General features: G+C 43.8%; 2 protein-coding genes across 8 annotated transcripts in view; one reads left to right on the top strand and one right to left on the bottom strand.

The window, feature by feature from the left end:
* The window catches only part of ZNF106 (zinc finger protein 106), a 56,463-nt gene extending 47,901 nt beyond the window's left edge, over window positions 1-8,562 (top strand). For both annotated transcript variants that reach the window (XM_016144923.2, XM_016144924.2), the window contains 5 exons: window positions 985-1,104; window positions 1,610-1,681; window positions 2,530-2,601; window positions 4,201-4,347; window positions 4,652-8,562. In XM_016144923.2, the coding sequence (XP_016000409.2) occupies window positions 985-1,104; window positions 1,610-1,681; window positions 2,530-2,601; window positions 4,201-4,347; window positions 4,652-4,708 (468 nt within the window). In that variant the 3' untranslated portion in view covers window positions 4,709-8,562. The remainder of the gene's footprint in view (window positions 1-984; window positions 1,105-1,609; window positions 1,682-2,529; window positions 2,602-4,200; window positions 4,348-4,651) is intronic.
* Window positions 8,563-9,072: 510 nt separating this feature from the next.
* CAPN3 (calpain 3) overlaps window positions 9,073-19,292 on the bottom strand; it is a 41,334-nt gene continuing 31,114 nt past the window's right edge. For 3 of the 6 annotated variants that reach the window (XM_016144928.2, XM_016144927.2, XM_036238267.1), the window contains 10 exons: window positions 18,680-18,888; window positions 17,926-17,962; window positions 11,994-12,071; window positions 11,549-11,606; window positions 11,392-11,456; window positions 10,950-11,018; window positions 10,780-10,858; window positions 10,431-10,547; window positions 10,090-10,148; window positions 9,073-9,707 (listed from right to left, as the gene is read on the bottom strand). In XM_016144928.2, the coding sequence (XP_016000414.1) occupies window positions 9,681-9,707; window positions 10,090-10,148; window positions 10,431-10,547; window positions 10,780-10,858; window positions 10,950-11,018; window positions 11,392-11,456; window positions 11,549-11,606; window positions 11,994-12,071; window positions 17,926-17,962; window positions 18,680-18,888 (798 nt within the window). In that variant the 3' untranslated portion in view covers window positions 9,073-9,680. Of the gene's footprint in view, window positions 9,708-10,089; window positions 10,149-10,430; window positions 10,548-10,779; window positions 10,859-10,949; window positions 11,019-11,391; window positions 11,457-11,548; window positions 11,607-11,993; window positions 12,072-13,045; window positions 13,160-16,096; window positions 16,115-17,925; window positions 17,963-18,679; window positions 18,932-19,292 lie in introns of those variants that run through there. The other 3 variants (XM_016144926.2, XM_016144925.2, XM_036238268.1) reach the window with 3 other exon arrangements.

Raw genomic sequence — 19,292 nt, 5'->3', positions numbered from 1 at the left:
ATTAAGCCCCTTTTCCAGTAAAAGGCTTAATAATAATCTCTATGCATAAGCTCTTGGATAATATTGAGCACCCTGGAAATTTTGACCTCATCAAAAATTTTTAAGATTCAAAGTTTATGTAAGATTTTGTTTGAATGTCTCATTTAAACTTGAGGTAAATTAAGCATCTGAAGTTCTAAAAAAGTAGACATAGTATGTAGGTTAAAATAAGAGAAATAAAAACATCCAAGAGACCCTACTCAGGTCATAGAGGCAGCTCTTTAAAGCCCAGCTCCTAGTCTGTAAACCTGGGGATAATCTAAGGCCTTAGGGACTTGTTCAGATCCTGTGAAATGATATAAGTGAAAATACAGTTGACCCTCAAACAACATAAATTTGAATTGCTTGGATCCATTTATATGTGGATTCCCGCCCCCCCCCCCCAATAAATACCTGTACTGTTTTTGATCCGTGATTGGAAATCTGTGATATGGAGAGCTAAGTGAATGCATCATTCTGTGGCATTTTATATAGGGGGCTTGAGCATCCTAGGATTTTGGTATCTGCAGGGGATGGGAATGTGGTCCTGGAACCATTCCCCCATGGATACCTAGGGATAATTTAAATTTGGGGGGAATCAAGAGTTATACACTGATTTGTATCTGTGCAGGGGTCAGCACCCATAACCCCTGTATTATTCAAGGGTCAGTTGTACTTTGAAAGCTATAAAATACACACAGAATTGTGACCCTTCTTGTGCTGTAACACTAAGTTCTCTCCATCAAGATGTTCTCTCCATCAAGATACATTTTGTATATTTTGCACAGGTAACAAATGCTTGTGGGATTACTTCAATTGTTAAATGAGTACAGCTACATGTGCACATAAGCCTCAGAATTATGACTCTTAGAATTATAGAATCAAAAATCTCAAAGTTGGAAAGCTATCTTGAGAGTCTAGTGACTCTTAAAAAGTGTAGTGACTCTTATCTGTCTTCCGATGCAGACTGGTGAGCTTGTGCGGATCTATAAAGGTCACAATCATGCAGTGACAGTGGTGAATATCCTAGGAAAAGTGATGGTGACTGCTTGCCTGGATAAATTTGTTCGCGTCTATGAATTACAGGTAGAATTTAGATCCAGTATTTTGCTTGAATGATTTGGGGAGATTGTCTGTTTGGGTTTGATGTTGATTTTTTTATATGATAAGGCTGAGGTGGGACCCAGAAATCTGCGTTCTTCACAAGCGCTCTAGATAATTATGAAGCAGCTAATTAGTGGACTGTTCTTTCAGAAACACTGCTCTGAGATATGTGGTCAGGCTCATAGGTTTCAAAATTTAAATGGTTTCCAGATAGCAACTGAAGTCTCTAAAACCTGTCTAGTCCTTATCTGCAATTTCAGATAAGGAGACTTTGAAACTACAGACTTTGGTTTTGTTATTTCCAATTACCAGCTCCTTAAGGAGGACTTATTAGAAAGATTACCATTAGATTATATTTCTGTTAAAATGCTTCAGCTTGGGGTCTCAGGCATAGTTTTAAACCTGCCCAAGACCTTCAGGGACTATGCTTGTTAAACGCAAGGTATAAATAACCTAATTTTCTTTGTATGTTTTTCCTCCACCTAAGTCCCATGATCGATTACAAGTTTATGGAGGACACAAAGACATGATTATGTGTATGACCATCCACAAAAGTATGGTGAGTATTATGTGTTAAGTCACAAATTTGCCTTTGAATGTGTTTACTAAAAAGGCTACAAACTGATGATAATGTTCTTACTTGTCACTTTCAAAAAAAAACGACATATGCTTCATTATTGATTGTGTTTCTATCTCTTGACATAATATTATAAAGATGTAAGCTAGTTATATTGTTGAATATTTCATTTTCTTTCTTTTTTGAAAAGAAATTATTTTTTTTAGAATATTTCATTTTCTATTAATAGCTAAAATAATTACAATAAAAATCTCATACCATCATTAAGTAGAAGATAAATTTAAGATGTTTCAAAAAAAAATTAGTGGTGCTTTTTCCAGAGACTTTGTGATCCGAACAGAACATTCAAATAGAGTCAGATTTGGCGAGTGTGGCATAAGTTGTAGCAGACTTAAAAGTAGAAGCTAACTCACTTAACCCTGATAATCCTTGATTTATTTTATTTTTAAATTATGAGGTTGAACCAGAATGGATGTTTTTCATATTCTGAGCAGTGGAACCCTTTGTTCCAGTGAAATACAGGTGCCTAATACATAATGCCCAATAGAAGCCAGAGCTATACCAGTTAAAGTGTAATTGAGTGCCTCTGAACGCTGTGATCCTAGCCATGGTCCCAAGAGTGGCTCTGTAAGGAGCACAGCTTCAGAGTATCAAGACTAGAAGACCTAGAAGACACTTTCTCATTGTAGTACTCTGGGGCTGATTTTGATTTAGTTTTGTGTTTTTCTATTATAGTTGCTACAGGTAGCCTATGACTCTTATTTTGAGGATGTTCTGTAGTTTTTTTGTGTGCCTTGTTTTGGTCTGATATGGAAAACTTTTTTCTCCAGATTTATACTGGCTGTTATGATGGCAGTATTCAGGCTGTGAGGCTAAATCTGATGCAGAATTACCGCTGTTGGGTAAGGAGTGAAACTGTTCTTGTCACCAGACTTAGGAGTTGCTTAAGCCTAGGCTAATTTATAGATCTTCGTTATCAGAGTACCATTTTTCTATTAAGCATCTAGTTTATGCCTTCCATTGTAGGACAAGGAAGCTTATTTTTAAAAACATAAACTGCTTCTATACTTCTTTAACGAAAGCCTATTTTAAGATTAGATATGAGATATATTTAAATATCCTCCTCTCAGAGGTTATCTCCCTGGTGATTTTTATTTTGTTTTATTATAAAATCAATTCATGCTTACAAAAATATCAACAGTACATAAGTATATGAAATAAAAATTACTTATTTTTATGTCCTGACTAATATACTATACCAATTCCTCAAGAATTACATTATTAATAGTTTGGTTTGTGTCCTCGTTGGTTTTGGGGGACTAGGCATATAAAAATTTCTATTCTGGAAGTTTTAAACTTCAGTTTTCTAGGCTAAATTGCATGGTTTTTATTTGGGGGTGGGTGCTGGTGATTAACCCTCAAAACTTTCATACCTGTTCCTTGTAAGCCTTAATTAGTTTTAGTAGTTCTAATATTAGTAGTTACCAAAGAAAAGTTTATGGCACTGAATTTTTTCCCCTCAATCCCTAACCTTTTCAGAATTGATGGAATGAATGTGACACTCTATTTTTAAAGTTAATTTTAGACTTGTCCACAGCTTAATTATTGTTCAGCTTTTTATGAATTACAGTCTTTGCTTTTCAGTCTTATTGAATGCAAGCAAAATCTAGTACAGCAGGATGCAGAATATGCAAATAGTGTGAATTCATCTAGACAGATGGGGAAAATACTGTCTGGTTTTAAAGCTAGAGGGATGGGATAGTACCAACAGAAGAAAACTCATATTTACATTACATTTTAGAAATGAACATTTTTAAATTCAAATTATAAGATTTAGTACAAGCAAGCTGATAGTGACAAAGTCAAGACAAAGAGTCTGTGATTTCTGACTCACAGATGAAATCAAGCCACATTTAGAGGTGAAGTTACAGTTAAAAAACAAAAAAGCAGGTAATCACATGATTGTGATTCAAATGATAAAGATTATATGTTAGGTCCATGGCAAATACAGTTCTACAACACATATTTCCACAAATTTTTTTTTAATCAGGCATTTTTATTTTTAAGTTTACAAGTTAACAGAATTGTTGAAAACAACCCTTTTAGTATTATAGGAAAGCTCTTTGTGTTTTTAAATAAATGGACAAAGAAATTCGTTTTATGATGGCAGGAGAAAGAATAAGTATGATTTAAATGGAATTTTGTGGTAACTTATCTATAAATATTTGCTAACTTTTCCTTTATCTAATGATATAATGGCCACCTTAGTGCTCTGCTTTCACAGAATACCAGAGTGTCAAAAGATTTCCAATCTTTTCAAGGTTCCTCATCATATTGATGATTAATTTGATTGCCTCTGGCTTTGTTTTTCTGGTGAAGATTAAATTAAAGAATAAGGAGCTTAATTTTTGCTTTCACTGAATTAATGATGTATGAGCAGAAATGCTCTAATGCATGTTTCTGGTAGTCTTTTGAACTTACCTCATTCTGTTGCTCTCTAGTGGCACGGATGCTCTCTGATATTTGGCGTTGTGGATCATTTAAAACAACATTTGCTGACTGACCATACGAACCCAAACTTTCAAACTCTGAAATGTCGCTGGAAGAACTGTGATGCTTTTTTCACTGCTAGGAAAGGATCCAAGCAGGTACATCACTGGGACTTGAGGCTGACCTGAGGTCATTCAACTATTTGGAACAGGATTAAGAAGCCTTCTTTGCCTATTTAGAATGTTCAGAATTGTAATAAATAGGGAGAATCTAGGGATTTTTCTTTTTATTATTCAGAGATTTGGGAACTAGCTTAATGAGGTTTCAGATGAAGAATGCTGGGTCCTAACTGCCTTTCAGGTATTGGTCTTAGAAAGTACCCACAAAGCTCTCCTTGGCTTTGACATTCTCTTGTCCTCCTCCCAACTTTTCTCTCATAAACTCTTTTCCCTTTATTCCTAGGATGCTGCAGGACACATTGAACGACATGCTGAGGAAGACAGCAAAATTGATTCTTGAAGTTTTTTGCCTCCCATGTTGGGAAGTCATTAGTTGAACTAATTTCACATTGGCCCCTCACACAGGCCACTCTCTTCCCTTCCCTAGTGAAGCAAGGAAGGAGAAAGTGATTACTAGCCAGGCTTACCACTAGCATAAGTCTGGGCAGCTCTATGGGACAATAGGTTACACTTTAAGTTCTTGCTGGAGGTTTGTCAGATTTAAACAGATTTTAAGGAACTATACGCCTCTGGGACAGCACGGCATATAGTTATTTATGCTACTAGTGTTCTCTAGATGTTTGTTAAAGATACGGATCTTAATTGGTTATCCAGTTTGACCCTAATCATACGTATTTTTATTGATTTCAGTTTGTGATTTTTAGCTTACGTTCTTATGATGGTTTAAACCTGTAGTCAGTCTTTTAAGTACCAGTTTGTTCAAATGCTAGATTTTTAGGATTAGTTTTAATTTCTTCAGTTATAATAACTGGATCTTGAAGTTGGAAGCAAATAGTTTCTTAACAATTATGTTTAGTGTATTTCAATATTTCGTTCGTTTGTAGATGGACACAGCTTTAAATGCTAAAGGGAAACATAGATACTTAACAGCTAGAACAACTGCTCTTAACAGCTAGAACAACTGTCTGAATTTTAGGAACTCAGACAGCAAATTACATAATGCCAAGTTCTTACAGACAGCACTACCTAGTGAACCTCTCTACAAGTTTTGCTAGAGTGCTTGGTTCAAGGCAGCACTCAGACCTAACATCTACCTTGAAATCTGCTCTTAGACCTCGGCATTCACTGCTGTGGGTGTTGTCAGGCTATTTGAACTGGAGGTGTAGGCTTTATCTCCCTTTCCAAGTTTCTGACTCTCCAAGGCTGCTGTGGATTTGAAAGCTTTTGGTTTGTACCAATTCCAAACCCTCTCTCTCCCACTCTCTAGCTGTGCTTGCTAGGACTGATGGCAGCCATCAAATCCTTTCTCTGGGCTCTCAAGGTGCTTTCTGCTCACCTGTAGCACCCAAGATGGGAGAGTTAGGATAAAACATCTGAATTCAGTTTTAGAGCCTCAAGCACACTTCTTAGAGACTGATTTCTGTAACCATTATCTTACTTCTGCCTCCCCACTAGCTGAGAAAGAGTGAAATCTGGTGAAGATGAAGACTCTACTTGCCCACTGAGAGCAGCCACATTAACAAAGCCTTAGTGAGACCGCTTTGTTTTTGGATTTTCTTTGGACTCTTAAGAGAAGCTGTAGAAGTGTTGCTTTCCACTCTTGTTTTGGATCCTTAGGACTCTGAAAGCTTTGGATGTGGCACCTACTGATTTCTAGGATTGTAGAGCATCCAGATTTCTCTCTACTTCCGTTAGTGCAGACATCCCTTCACGCCTGCTGTAGGGCAGGGGGACTCATGGGGGCAGGGTTGTTCATTGATAGGTTTCAAGAGGGTATGCCAGTTCCTTATAATTGTATGCAAGACAAAGTATGTGTTGTTCTCTGCCGCCCCCCTCCCCCCCTAGGAAAGACTTTAGTGGTTCTTACTGGGTCAAAAAAAAAAAAAAATTAAGAACTAATCTAGGAGCTACTACTAGATAATGATTGGCCCCACAAGCCCTTTACTTCTGTCTCTGTGAATGGGAAAACTCTTGTTGATTACACTATTGTAATCTGCGTTGACATTTGAGAGAGTACAGAGAGGATCCTGTTGCATAAAGAGTATTTGTGCCATTTCTCTGTGGGATTAAGCTTTTCCCACCTCTCACCCTCATTTCCTACACAGGTGACCAGGGCAGCTAGGCTGCTCTATGGGTTTGGGAATGATGATTTCCCAGAAAATCATATTTGGATTTATTGCCAAACCTGGCCTCTTTCTCTGGGCTATAGAGAAGCCACATTTTCAAGTTGGCTAGCAGCATGCTAAGAAAGTCTTGCATGCTCTGTTGCATAGATGCCCTTCTGTCCTGAGGACATGTCTGAAAAGATGAGAGTGGTGGAGCCTTTGTAGGGCAGGAAGGTGGTATGTGAGGTGTTGGGCAGTTGTGGGGAACTTTCGAAGGTAGGAACAGAGATAGAATCAATAAGAACTGATTTGGGTTTAACTTTGAAAGAATTATGCACAGTCTATCTGCTTTTGTATGTGCAGTATGAGTGTTCCTTGTATGTGTGTATGCACATGGGCACCTATACTTATAATACTTTTCCTCACTTCACAGTAATTTTCTTTGAAGCAGTGGCAATAATGTCTTTGTTTCAAAGATGTTTAAAATTCATTTAACACCAGTTATCCTAAATGTACTGTGCTAGCCCCCTGTTTAGAAATAAAGGCACCATAAGTATCTTGGCTGCTTATATACGGTTGTGTGTTATTACTTTTAAGTGTCTTAAAAGTTATACAGAACTTTTGACTATTTTTAAGTCTTCTCCAGTGTCTTGACTGATTCTAGCCCTCTGTTTCCCCTCAGAGAAGAGCTGCAGCTCAGGGATTTGCATTGACTCTGGTATTTAATACTTAGTGTAGAAAGGAAACTGTTAGATGATGTGACAAAACCCAACTCACTTCTTATAAGGAGTTGGAGGCGATTTTTTAGAATGTTATTTTTAGTTATGTGTGCCTACTTATAACAGCTAGAAGCCAAGGAAACCATAGTTTTGTGTGCATCTGCTAGTGTTTTAATGGCAGTTCTGAAAATATGTCAGTCACTTCAAGTTTTATCCTAAAGTTTTTAATCAGGTTCAACATGTATTTTGGCATACTCCTCTACTCAGTTAAAAAGCAATTAAACACAATGCAAGCAAAACTCTAAGAACAAAGAATTATCTTGACTTGATGTTACTTGAATTTGAGAGAACTTTGCTACTACACTCCTGCTTTTGAGGGGAGAAGTTTTCTCTGCCTCAGAAGAGTTAGCAGTTGAGTGTTTAGCTCCAGACCTACCTATAAGTTATTGGCAATAGCATTGCTGTTTAAGTGGCTATTTGCCTAACGAAGGTTTTTTTTTTTTTTGCTTTTTTTTTTGGGGGGGGGGGGGTAGATTATACAGTGGACAACTTTAGTGACTAGATATGTGGATGATTTGGTGGGAGTAGGTATACAACACTTAGTGGGATGGTTTGGTATGTTTTATGGAAGAGAATTCACTGGAGGGGATATCAAAATATATTGTGAAGTGAGATTCGAACAGCACGTTCCCTCTGGTTTGCTCAAATAACTGCAGTTTCTATAAGCTGACTTATAGATTTTGTTCCTGTTACCTAAAGGAGAGCTCTTAGACCTGTTATGAAGGCCATGCCTGCCGCATCAATAAAGTCTTCATTTCGTCCCTGCCCCAGATCACAGGATCCTCAGGTTCACAGAGAAGCTGTCTGATCAATAGGAATAGAAGCTGTGGTGGAGGCGATTTGGGCTATACTTAGTTCCATATGCAAGTAGACGTGAAATCCTGATATGAACCAAACCTACTGCTTATCAGACAGTAATCTCTGACCTCACCTCCAACTCCCAAGTATGTGCCTCTGCTGGGTCACATGGCAACTAACGTTTCCCAAATTTGCTCAAATTTAAGGTCGTAGGCCAATTAATTGGATTGAGAGAGGAGGGAGTCAAGGAGGAAAGGCTGTTGAAAATCTTTCTTCTGCTTAAGAGAAATACATGCCCTAGAGCTGCTCCAGCACCCCTGGTATCTGATTTTTTGAATATATCGAATACGGATTAGAAGAATAAAATCAGATGACATTGGACTGCAAAAATGTTTATAAGCAAATAGCTTAGCCTTCTACATTTTGGTATAAAGCTGTGAACTTCATAACTTTGTAAAGCAAGATATAAAGCAAATATAAGAGGAAAATAAAGTACTTTTACTAATTGTTTACCTTATCTGCATATTATTGTATTACCTTATCTGCATATTCATAGCCAGCCCCTTCTTTTTCGTGTTAGTATAGAGAGTAAGGAGGAAATTGGGTGGAAAACAAATGGTTATAGATAAGCCACAGACCATGGGCCAGATAAGTTTGGCAAACAGCTACATTTAGGAATTTGTTCAAGGTCATACACACAGGTCAGTTACTTAGTGGAGGAGCTAAGATCAAAAACTACATTTCTGCTCCATCACTCTCAGGTAACTGGCCCCTCCAGTTATAGGTGACACATTTGTTCTCGATCTTCTATATACCAACAGCTATTCATCTTTTCTCGTGTATCTTGGAAAGTACCAGAGTGATTTCTATGGTTCAGGTTTTATTTGTGTGTGCATGTTTTTCTTTGTTGTATTCTGAAACTAGGGCACTCTATACATGATAGGTAAGTGTCAGATTAGAAGCTACTCAGCCCTGCTATGGCTGATATCTAAATGTGAGAACAAAACGCAATAGAATCAGCCATACACATTGCCTTTATTTAGGTCAACTTTTTTCAGAATGCAGCCAAACTTCCGAGTCAGACAACCCAGAGTATCTAGCCCTCTTTCACTGAGATAGTTTATCCCAGAGAAAGCCCATCCAGAAACAATCAGACAGAACCAAGTGCTAGTTTGGTTATTGTTCCACGGGTGGGAGAACATAAAGGTGATAGAGGGCTCTAGCACAGGAAGTACTGAGCGCCACTGGCAAACACTGCTGTGAACAGCCTAGGGTAAGCTAAGGAGAGTATCTGCTTCAGAGCTGAGGCTGCTCACATTTGAGCAAAGCTAAGCTCTCAGCTTGGCTACAACTAGCTGAGGCGGACAGACACTTGGCCTCCATGTGGCAGTGAGACAAAGTTGTTCTCCCTTCCTCAATCCTTAACTAAAGGGTCAGTCTGGATATGACAGAGAAATAGATGTCCTGAGGCACAGTGAGGAGTGAAGTGGAGGAGGAACAAGATCGATGAGGCGCCTGGAGGTCTTCTGGGGGTGCAGCTACCACGTCTTGTGAGGTAAGTGGCTCTAGCTATATGGGTGAATTGAAATCCTGAGTGATCCTGCATGGCCTTGGCTGAGGCCAGCTTGGTTCAGGCATACATGGTGAGCTGCAGCCACTGAAAGAGGAAGTCCCAAGATCAGAATGCAAACAAAAAAAGAGGGTCCAGCCCCAGGGATCTTACAGGGTAGAGGGAAAGGTACATCCCCAGCATGCCAGACACTGGAAAGATTTTCTAAGAAGCAGCATCTTCCTAGTAAGTTACATATTTTCCAGCATAAGATCATTTTAGGAATTAAGGATTCTTTGGAGTCTTCCCCCAGTATACATCCCCCACGAGCCACGTTCCCTGCTGAGCTCCCCATTATGTTCCTATCTTCTCCCATCCCTCCACCACCATTTGAAAGTGAGGAGCACACAGTGGGTCCAGTCTGCCTCACTGCCTCCTCCACCTTGAGTTTCCAGGTACAGGAGGAGTATACCACGTCCTTGGGCTTTACCTCTAGAACGTTGAGTTTGATGATACCATCTCCATCCTTGTCAAACGCATTAAAAGCTCCTGTGTGGAAGAATGAATGCACAGGCCCGAGGCCGGTTACAGGCTCACTCCCTCTCCACTACTATAACTTCTCCTAAGAAGACCATACTCTGCCTGGCAGAGAACCACCAGTAACCCTCCCTTTGCCATCCCGTTTTGAGCCTAAAGAGGTTCTTTGCCTCTGTTCAGCCCAGAGGGAGTAGATTGGAAGATGATCAGGCTGAAATTCCTACTGCCACACTATTGCTACAGGAAATGGAACAGAAAGGGCACAAGAGAGTGGGAGGGTAGCCGCCCACTTACTGAACATGCCCTCCAGCCTGACGAAGCAGCAGATGAAACTGTCGAAGTCAATGTTCATGTATTTGTCTGCGTATCGCATGGTAATGATGTCATAGAGCTGGCTGTTGAGGTGGAATCCTGTGGAGGGAACACGGGAGAGGAGGAAGGGGAGAGGAGGAAGTAGAGTTGCAGTCCTGAGGCCTGCATTGTTTTCCCTGCCTCTTGGCAGCTCTGTGGCTTGAGAAAGGAAATGGGAAACCTTTTTTCCTTCCTTTCTCAAGCAGGGCCTAGCAGCCTAGTCCTCCCCTCCCATTCCTGCTTCTACTGGCTCCGGTCCACATCCCCGCCACCCCCCTTTCTTCCCCAGCACCTGCATCATTGACTGCGTTTCGCATCTCATAGCTGTTGATGGTGCCGGATTGGTCTGTATCATAGCGTTTGAAAATTTTCTGGCAATGGAAAATTTGAGGGCAGAAGTCATACACTAAATCCATGAATCAACCCCCTCCTCCACTCCCATGCTTCATTCTCTCTCCCCACCTGCCAGGTTTTAATCTTCTTCCAGAGGTGATGGAACTCTTGCAGGTTCAGTCTCCCAGAGCCATCCGTCTGGAGGAAGGAGGTCAGGGCTACAGGGTATGTGCACATAGCAAAATCCCCTGGATTGGGGGCAGGGATGGAGAGGGTGGGTGCTAGTGGGCTCTGTAGGGGAGGTAGCCCCATAGGGAGGCTCTGCCGAGGATATCTTACCCACTGCCCTGTCCTGGTATGTAACCCTCCCTTCCACACCTCCCCAGTCAAAGTTAGTGTCTGTGACCCAGGGAGCTTGTCTCCTAAGGACCTCCTTAAGTCTCCTTGGGCATGAATTTAGGCCCCTCTGCCTGACTCCCACCCCACCCCCCCCACCCCCCGTCATTGTCCTGGCCTCCATGGGCTACACAGGGGCTGATAACAGGGTTGGGAAGAGTGGCAGGAAGGATACATCCAAGAGGGCAATCATGCTGCGACAGGACTCCAGTGTGAACCCTTGTGTCTTCAAGTCCTCATCTGGGAGGAATGGAGAAGAGTGAAGAGCTACTTCCAAATAACCAGACACACCCCCACATGCCCATCCCATACATACGGTTTGAGCCACTCACATTTGTTCACAACTGTGTTAAGGATATTCTTGAGCTCATCTGCACAGATCTCCATGTCCTGAAGAGGAGGGGAATAGAGTCATGGTTCAAGAGTACAGCCACTGGTGGAGCAGAGGCTTTGCAGAACGAATCCCAGCTGTCCATGTTTATAAAGTCCCTGTCAGTGCTATTCTGTCATGGGGTAGCTGGGCCTATCCTGAGGGAAACAGGCTTTGAACCTTCAGCTGTCCAGACTGCAGTGGGCAGCTCTGAGCAAAAAGGCCCCTGACCCACCCACTGGATATGTTGGTCTAAAACTCAAGAGTTTGACTTGAGGATTTCTGTGCTATCCTGTTTCCACCAAAAGCCAAAATTACCTCTACTGAACAATGGTGAAATAACTGGTGATTTGAGCAGTTAATCAGGGAGAGGAGTATCTGTGGGAGCCGGGGCTGGATGTACTCACATCACCAGCTATCTGCCTGAAAATGTTTCGGAACTGCTGCTGCTCCTCGCTTTCCTGGTCAGTGTTGCCAGGCCGTGGCTGTGGAAGCACAAAAGAAAATGGTTCACAGGGATCAAGGAGATGGGCAGAACTGTGAGTAAAGCTCCTTCTGGGCTGACGGAGCCACAGTGCCTGAAACAACCCTAGGTGGCAGCTGGCAGCAGGAGCTAGGTACAGGACACATGCTCTTTCTTGGTCGAACCTGGTGAGCTGGAGTGAGAATCATCTGTACCTGGCGACCTTCACTGCACACCTTCCCAGCCCAGACACTCCAGCCAGAGGAGACGCATTAGCCATGCAGACCTGTAGACGGGCCCCTTGTTCCAACAGCCCCACCAGTAGAGCCCTCTCCACTGTTTTGAGCTTGACCGTCCCAACAAAATGAGCCCCAGCAGGACAAAGGGGGCCAGACTATTCTGACATCTCCAGCTGTCTCTGTCATTGAGGCCTCAGAGGACTTCTCGCCGTCCCCCGCTCCATTGCTTGGACACTCCAGGATGGAAGAGGTGGCCCTGGATTTGTCTACAGACTTTCGTCCCTTAGACCCACTTCCACTAAGGGTTACATGATCACCTCTCCCAAATCTAGTCTAACGCCCTCCCCGTGAGCGCCAGAGGACTCCAGTTTTGTTGTCAACCTCCTCTTCTGCTACTATTATTTATCATTGCCAAGAGCTCAAGGACACCAGGAAACTGGAGTTGCTCTGTCTCAGGCTTAGCCTCCCCCTTCCCTCATCATCCCAGCTGGATAGGGTCCATCAGCAGAGCTAAGCCTGTCCTTCCCAAAGCCTGGGACTGGCTTGGTGTGGCTGCCAACCCCCAAAATGTTCACTCGAGCAGCATCCCAAATTTGGGGAGAACTTGATGAGAGAAAAGGTCAGTGAGACAAATCCCAACCTCTAGATGTTAAAGGGACACCCAGCCCCCGCAGCCCCTCCAACCCTGAGCACCCCAAGAGCATAGAAGGACCCCAGTACTTGTTGGCCACCCCACTCATGCCACATGCTCAGAAACCTGTGGGGCTTTCTCTTGCTTATCAGGGCTTGTTTTGTCTTTGCCCTCCTCTGACTCTTGATCCACACCCAGTTCCTTGTTGCTGTTTGCTCTGTCTGAAACGAAGATGATGGGCTGGAGAAAGGAGGGAAGTAGGGAGGGGGCAGGAAGGAAGCAAGGATTACGGACTGAGCAGGCAGGTAGAGGCAACCTCCCTCCTGGAGCAGCTGGTCCAGTGGAGAGGAAAAGAACAGAATTAGCTCTTGAACTTCAGTTCAAGCTCCATTTCTGCCATTAACAAGCCGTGTGACTTGGGGCAAAGATGCTAAGTCTCTCTTATTATGTCCTCTTAATAGAGTTACGAGGGTTAAACAAGGTAGCACATGTGAAAATACTAAGAATGATTAATAAGGAACATGATCTTAGTGCAGTGATTTTTGAATATTTTGTATACATTTTTTTTTCAAGTTGAAACACTATTCAACTTAAATTTCTCCAGAAGCCCTGTATATGTAGTCATTACAAATAGTGCTTCTCTGTGTGATGAAGAGGGCAGAGCTCTCTTCCCTGGCACCTCTACATCACCACGGCAGCTACCGAGGCACCTTCAAGGAACCTCTAGGACTCTGCAGAGGACAAATTGAAAAAGACTCTTGATTAGTGGCATGATCAATGGGTAAGAAGTCAGAACACTGAGCTGGGATCCCAGCCCTGGCATCACATATGAGAAATATCCTCTCTGGCTTCAATTCACTCATCCATTAATGAGGATAATAAATCCTGCTTTGCACTTCTCAAAGGGCTCTTGTGAGGGTCATGTGAGACACCCAATGTAAAAGTGGATTGCAAAAACATTTATGATGCTACAGAAATACAAGAGATATTTTCAAGACATGCTCATCATGCAGACAAAGAGGAATATAAAGGGCAGAGAGCACCTGCCATGCTGTGCCAGCCCCTAGTTGGTGCTATACATCTCACAAGGAAAGCCAAGGAAGGCCAGGCTGTAGGAGCTGGCGGCTGCAGTGCAGAGAGCAATGAGGCAATTAGTCTCTCAGAGCAGAAAAGGAACCTGACCATTCTCTGAGTCCCCATCTGCCTTTCCATGCTGTTGGTATAGGACAGCAAGAATGGACAGACCTATGGAAATGGCTCCCCTAGTTTGGGCCTCCAGCAGGCCCCGAAAGCCCTGGCTTACTCTGCCTTCCAAGCAAAGAGTGTTTGCTTAAGCAACTGAAGCTCGTGAGGATTGCAGAGCAAATGGGGAATCACAGTCTGAGGGGGAATGTGTGGTCATGGGGCACCCCTGCCCAGCACACGTCTCCAGGCCCAAGTGTGGATCTGGACAACATACCATGGAGCCTGCACCAGAGAAGCTAGGGTAAGAAACATGTGTTTTGGAACAGATGGATATGGTTTCCAGTTTTGGTTTCCCTAGTCATTACTTGTGTGTCTTTGGGCAAGCCACTTCTCTGAATCTTTATCCTTTCCTTTACAAGGGAATAATAATAGCACCTACCTTATAGATACTGATGTGACTGAAAACAGTTTTACCCCCAGCATAGTACCTACTGTGTGGGAGGTGCTTGATGAATGTCAGCTCTGGTCTGCACCAATACCAGTACTTGATGGACCCCTATGGTGGCTCCTTCCAGGTGCTGTCGTAAACACTAACACCAGACATTGTCTGATGGCCAGCAGCTACTGCCCCATGGGATCAAGGATGTCCAAAGGTCAGTAATAATTTCTGGATGGCACCCTGGCTGGTCAAACCAAAATTCTGTAAGGGGTAACTATTATTGTAGGCATTATTGCCCTGGAGACCAGGAGAAGTTATCAGGTAAATGGCGCAAGGATGGGGTAGGGGCAGTTTGAGTTGCTAAACAACCATGATCTCAAATTCCAAAAGTACACAAAGGAAACAGGGTCCCTGATTGCACATGAAAACTTTGCTCTGAGGCCCCTGAGATGCTCTTCATGCACAAGGCTACCTTTAGCAACAGTGTCCTTACATCAGAGTGGTTATTAACAGGATACCCAGGAGGGGCTATTTGAGGTCCTGGTGAATCACGGTGACTTCTCAAGACCCTAGGAGGGGAAGCGGCCCAGGTAACTCACATTCCTTCTTCCCTATTAAACCAGTCAAGTTGAGAAGCTCCTTTGGGGCTGCGAGGATGAAGGTTCTTTCCCCTTTTTCCCTTTGCCATCTGGACACAGGTGGCACATAGAGTCCCTTAGGATCCACGGCTTAGAGGGGGCCTGGTTTCAGAGTGAGAGGTCATTATCTAGAAGGGGTTTGCAACAGGCCTCACTGGAACAAGAGCCCTGGTAGTGACTTAGTCTCTCTGGCCATCCTCTCCCACCCCTTCGCCAGAAGGCTTTGAAAAAAGGAGGAGTGGAGAGCAGACAGGAAAACAAGAGGAGGGAGAAGGAACTGTCCTATTTGCAGAGCAGGCGGCTGGCATCCCAAGACCCTCACTTTTCCATGGAAACCCTCACACAACCATCTCACAGTACCCTGAGGAGCAGAACCTACTGCCATTCCCCCAAGAATCAAGCCATGCTCAGCTAGTGAAACCTGCTTCTGAGAAAGATGGGCACCCTTTTCGCTTTTGGCAGAACCCCCACGTTGGGCCCATTTTCACTGGCTGGCCATCCTCTCTCCCTCATGTGAGAGGAGGGCAGTATAGCACAGCGTTCAGAATGCAGACTCTGGAGCCAGACCTCCTCCTGACTATGTCACCTTGGGCAAGTTATTCAACCTGTCTGTACTTTTTCTTCCTCTGAAAACGGGCACAATGATAATACTAATCTCACAAGGTTGTTGTGAGAATTGAGTTTGTCCATGGAAAGCACCAAGAAGAGTCCCTGGAACATAGCCTTCACTAGCAAATATTAGCTTTCATTGTTCCACACCCATAGCTGCAACAGGAGCTCGGAGCAGGGTGGGGGTGGGGGCGCGGGGGAAGGTGTGGGGCAGTGGGGGAAGAGGCCAGCCTGGTGCGTGTGCATTTGCACCTACATGCACAAACATACTCCATGCTGTCTACCCACTCACCCTGTTACACCTACCTTGGGTTTTTTCTTTTTCTGCACAAGGAAACAGTAAATGCAGATTAAGTGAAAAGCAAGTTTCCAGAAAACCTGCTGGCTTTTGGCTTCCTTGTGACCTGGTTCTCAACTGGGGGCGGGTTCCAGGATCCCGAAATCTCAGTCAGATTAGAGCCAAAAGAGACCTGGAGGGTGACTGGAGAAGGGAATTCTCCAGGCCCCAAGACCAGCAGCGGCTATGGGTTTGTTTTTAGAATTTACTCTGTTATTGGGCACGGCTCAGGAAAGGGAGTTTCTAGCTAATTTTTTTCTATTTTTTAACGAAGTTGGCTACTAAAACACCAAAAAAGTGGTTAACCCAAATTGGCCTAAAAAAAAAAATGAATTTTGTTTGATTTATAGAGTTTGGGGGAGGGGGTTGTTTGCTTGTTTTTCAGGAAATTATTAATATATGGAGACTTCATGTGGGAATCCAGGTTTGGGGCTTCTTCTGTAGAATTAGGTCTGGCAGATAGTGCAACAGTCCAGGAGAGCAGCTGCTCTCTGCGCCCTCCAGATGGCCACAGCCACCACCACTCTAGTTGTCCCTCCAACACAGAAGCCAAATGTCAGCTGAGAACTGCAGGCAATTATGCCAATGTCAGGACACCAAAACCTCCACCACGCCTGCCTGCTCTACGTAGGCGACATGCCAGCTCCCATAAGTGTTTGAGTTTGCAGCTCCTGATAAACACTCTACACGTGATTACCAACATCCAGAAGATAAGAATAATACCAAATGCACTTCATACTAAAACCAACATCTGTGATAATTCAGAAGGCACTTGGAGATCTGGCACTGGCACAGGGTCAGAATTAGAACCATGCGTGTCACTACTTGGAAGACAGTTCACTGGGCCATTTGCTGTCCTCTTATTGGCCCAGGACAAACACACAGAGCACAAGGGACTGACTGTTCACTAACTAAGACCTAAAGCCCCAAGGCAGTCACAAGACTCCTCAGCAAAAGGAGATCCTAACACACACCCACTCTGTGCTTCTAAATCTGAGCTTCACATCTTTGGAGACAAGTCTCAGCATGAGGGTGGAAAAAAGAGCTGGAGTCTGGGTTCAGAGATTCTGGGTGTGAGTTCCAACCATGCCACTTACGAGCTCTGTGAACCCAAGGAGGCCATTTAACTACATCGAGCCTTCACTTCCTTACTTGAAAATCAGAGATAATAACCTTATTACATCTCGGAAAACTTGCAAGGATCAAGTGAGATAACACATGTGAAAGGTACTTTGTAAGATATAAAAAACATGAATAACAATCACCATTTGAGGGCCTGTGCTATGCCAGACACTTCACATACACAATCTCATTGATCAAACCTCAAAAAACCTTGCAAGGCACATGTTAATATCCCCATTTTACAGAATAGGAAACCGAATCAGATGGGTTATATAACTTGTCCAGGTCACCCAGCTGGTAGGCATAGGACCCAGCTTTTGATGCAGACTGCAGAGCTGGCGTACTTTTTTTTTCCCTATGTGAGATCGTATCTCATAATCCACTATTAGCTGCTGCTTTCGTCACTCCTTCCTCTGTCCTTGATCCCTCCCTCTAATTTTTCAAACTGCTTCTTCCTTCTTGGACTCTCTTCAGTACTTCCCAGCCCCTGGACTGACTAAATGGCCCTAGGATCATAAGGCCCATTACTTGTAGTCATGACAAAGAAGTTGCAGTAACGTGGAGTAATTGCTCTGCGCTCCCCCAGATTCCCATCTCCCTCTGCCAATACTCACTCTCCCCTCCACCACCCACCTGTCCCCTGGACCTTCTGATAAGTAAGAGCTGAACCACTCACCACTGGCCGATCCACGGAGATTGTATTTTCAACTTCCCTGTGAAGAACACAAACATGAGAGTGTCCCAGTGTCACCAGGAGCAAGTAGGAAGCACAAAGAGGATTTGCTCAGGTCACACAACCTCTCAGCTAAGCCAGGACTGACCTCAAGAGAACTCCACCCCAGGAACCAGTCTCATGTAGGCACCATCCCTAGCAGCCAAGTGCAGACATACGGATTCTCATTGGCTTTGCCTAGAGCTCTCCAAAGGCATGACATAGCCACCTACCCATAGACCCTGTGCTTCTTTCAGGGACAGAGATTAGAGTAGCAGGGCCTATGATGTATCTGTGGTGGCCAAGAAGCAGGACATGGCCTTGCTGGCTTCCTTGGCCACCCTACCTAAAAGTTCAATCACCCCAACACCTCTTATCCCTTGTCCCTACTTTATTTTTTCTCCTTATCACTTATCAAACTCTAATGTACTATATATATGTATCTTTTCCTATACATTGTCGCATGCTAGTAAGCCATTAGGGCAGGGATTTCTTTTTGTTTAATTGCTCTACTCTCAAATATCTATGGGATGACTGAATGAAGGAATGAATGAATAGGGTAGATGTGACCAGTGTGGCTCAGGAGTGGAAGAAGAAGTACAGTCCAGTCAACATACCCTGGGACTCCTGGCAAAGACTAGTCCAGCTGCTTCACGCCTCTGATCTCGGGGCCACATGAGCTTTTAGGGACAGCTGGGGGAAGTGGGGCTGGACTCACTCAGAGAGGTTCCTCTTTTCAGAGAAGACCCGGAGGATAAATTCTCCCTCCTGGTGGGGCTCGTAGGTGGAGGGCACGATGACGTACTCGCTGGGAGGCAGGCGGAAGCGCTCAGACACCTCCCGCATGTTGATGTAGGTTTTGCTCCTGGCCTTGGAGGCGTTATACAGGAAGAAGTTCTTCTGCAGGTGCTGCTTGTTCCCATGCATCTGAAGGAGAGAATAGCCCGAGGCACCTGAGCCCATTGGGAAGGATGCCCCGTCCTGCTTGTAGTCCCTCTCCAGGGGTCCCTTCCTGACTTCCTGGTCACCCAGTTCACAGTCATAACCTAACTACTTCAAATTCCCAAGGCCTCAAATAGCTCAACAGCTGTGGAGCTCCCTACCCCATTTCCTCTTCCTTTCCTGTTGTGATTCAGAAGTGAAGGTCAAGTTCCTGACGTGGGATCACTTACCAGAACTGCTAGTGGTCAACTTCAAATCACCTCCAGGCTGGGGAAGGACCCCAAGGAGGCAGGCGGGGCCTTAGCCAGAGTCTGAGGAAGGTGATTCCTTCATCCCAAAGAGGATAGTCCCTCAGAACGTGACTGCGTGTGAGTGTATAATTGAGCGAG

Source organism: Rousettus aegyptiacus, unplaced genomic scaffold (genome assembly GCF_014176215.1).
Source record: "Rousettus aegyptiacus isolate mRouAeg1 unplaced genomic scaffold, mRouAeg1.p scaffold_m13_p_3, whole genome shotgun sequence".
NCBI classification, from domain to species: Eukaryota; Metazoa; Chordata; class Mammalia; order Chiroptera; family Pteropodidae; genus Rousettus; species Rousettus aegyptiacus.
The sequence above is the reverse complement of the archived record's forward strand: the minus strand, read 5'-3'. Positions and strand labels throughout refer to the sequence as shown.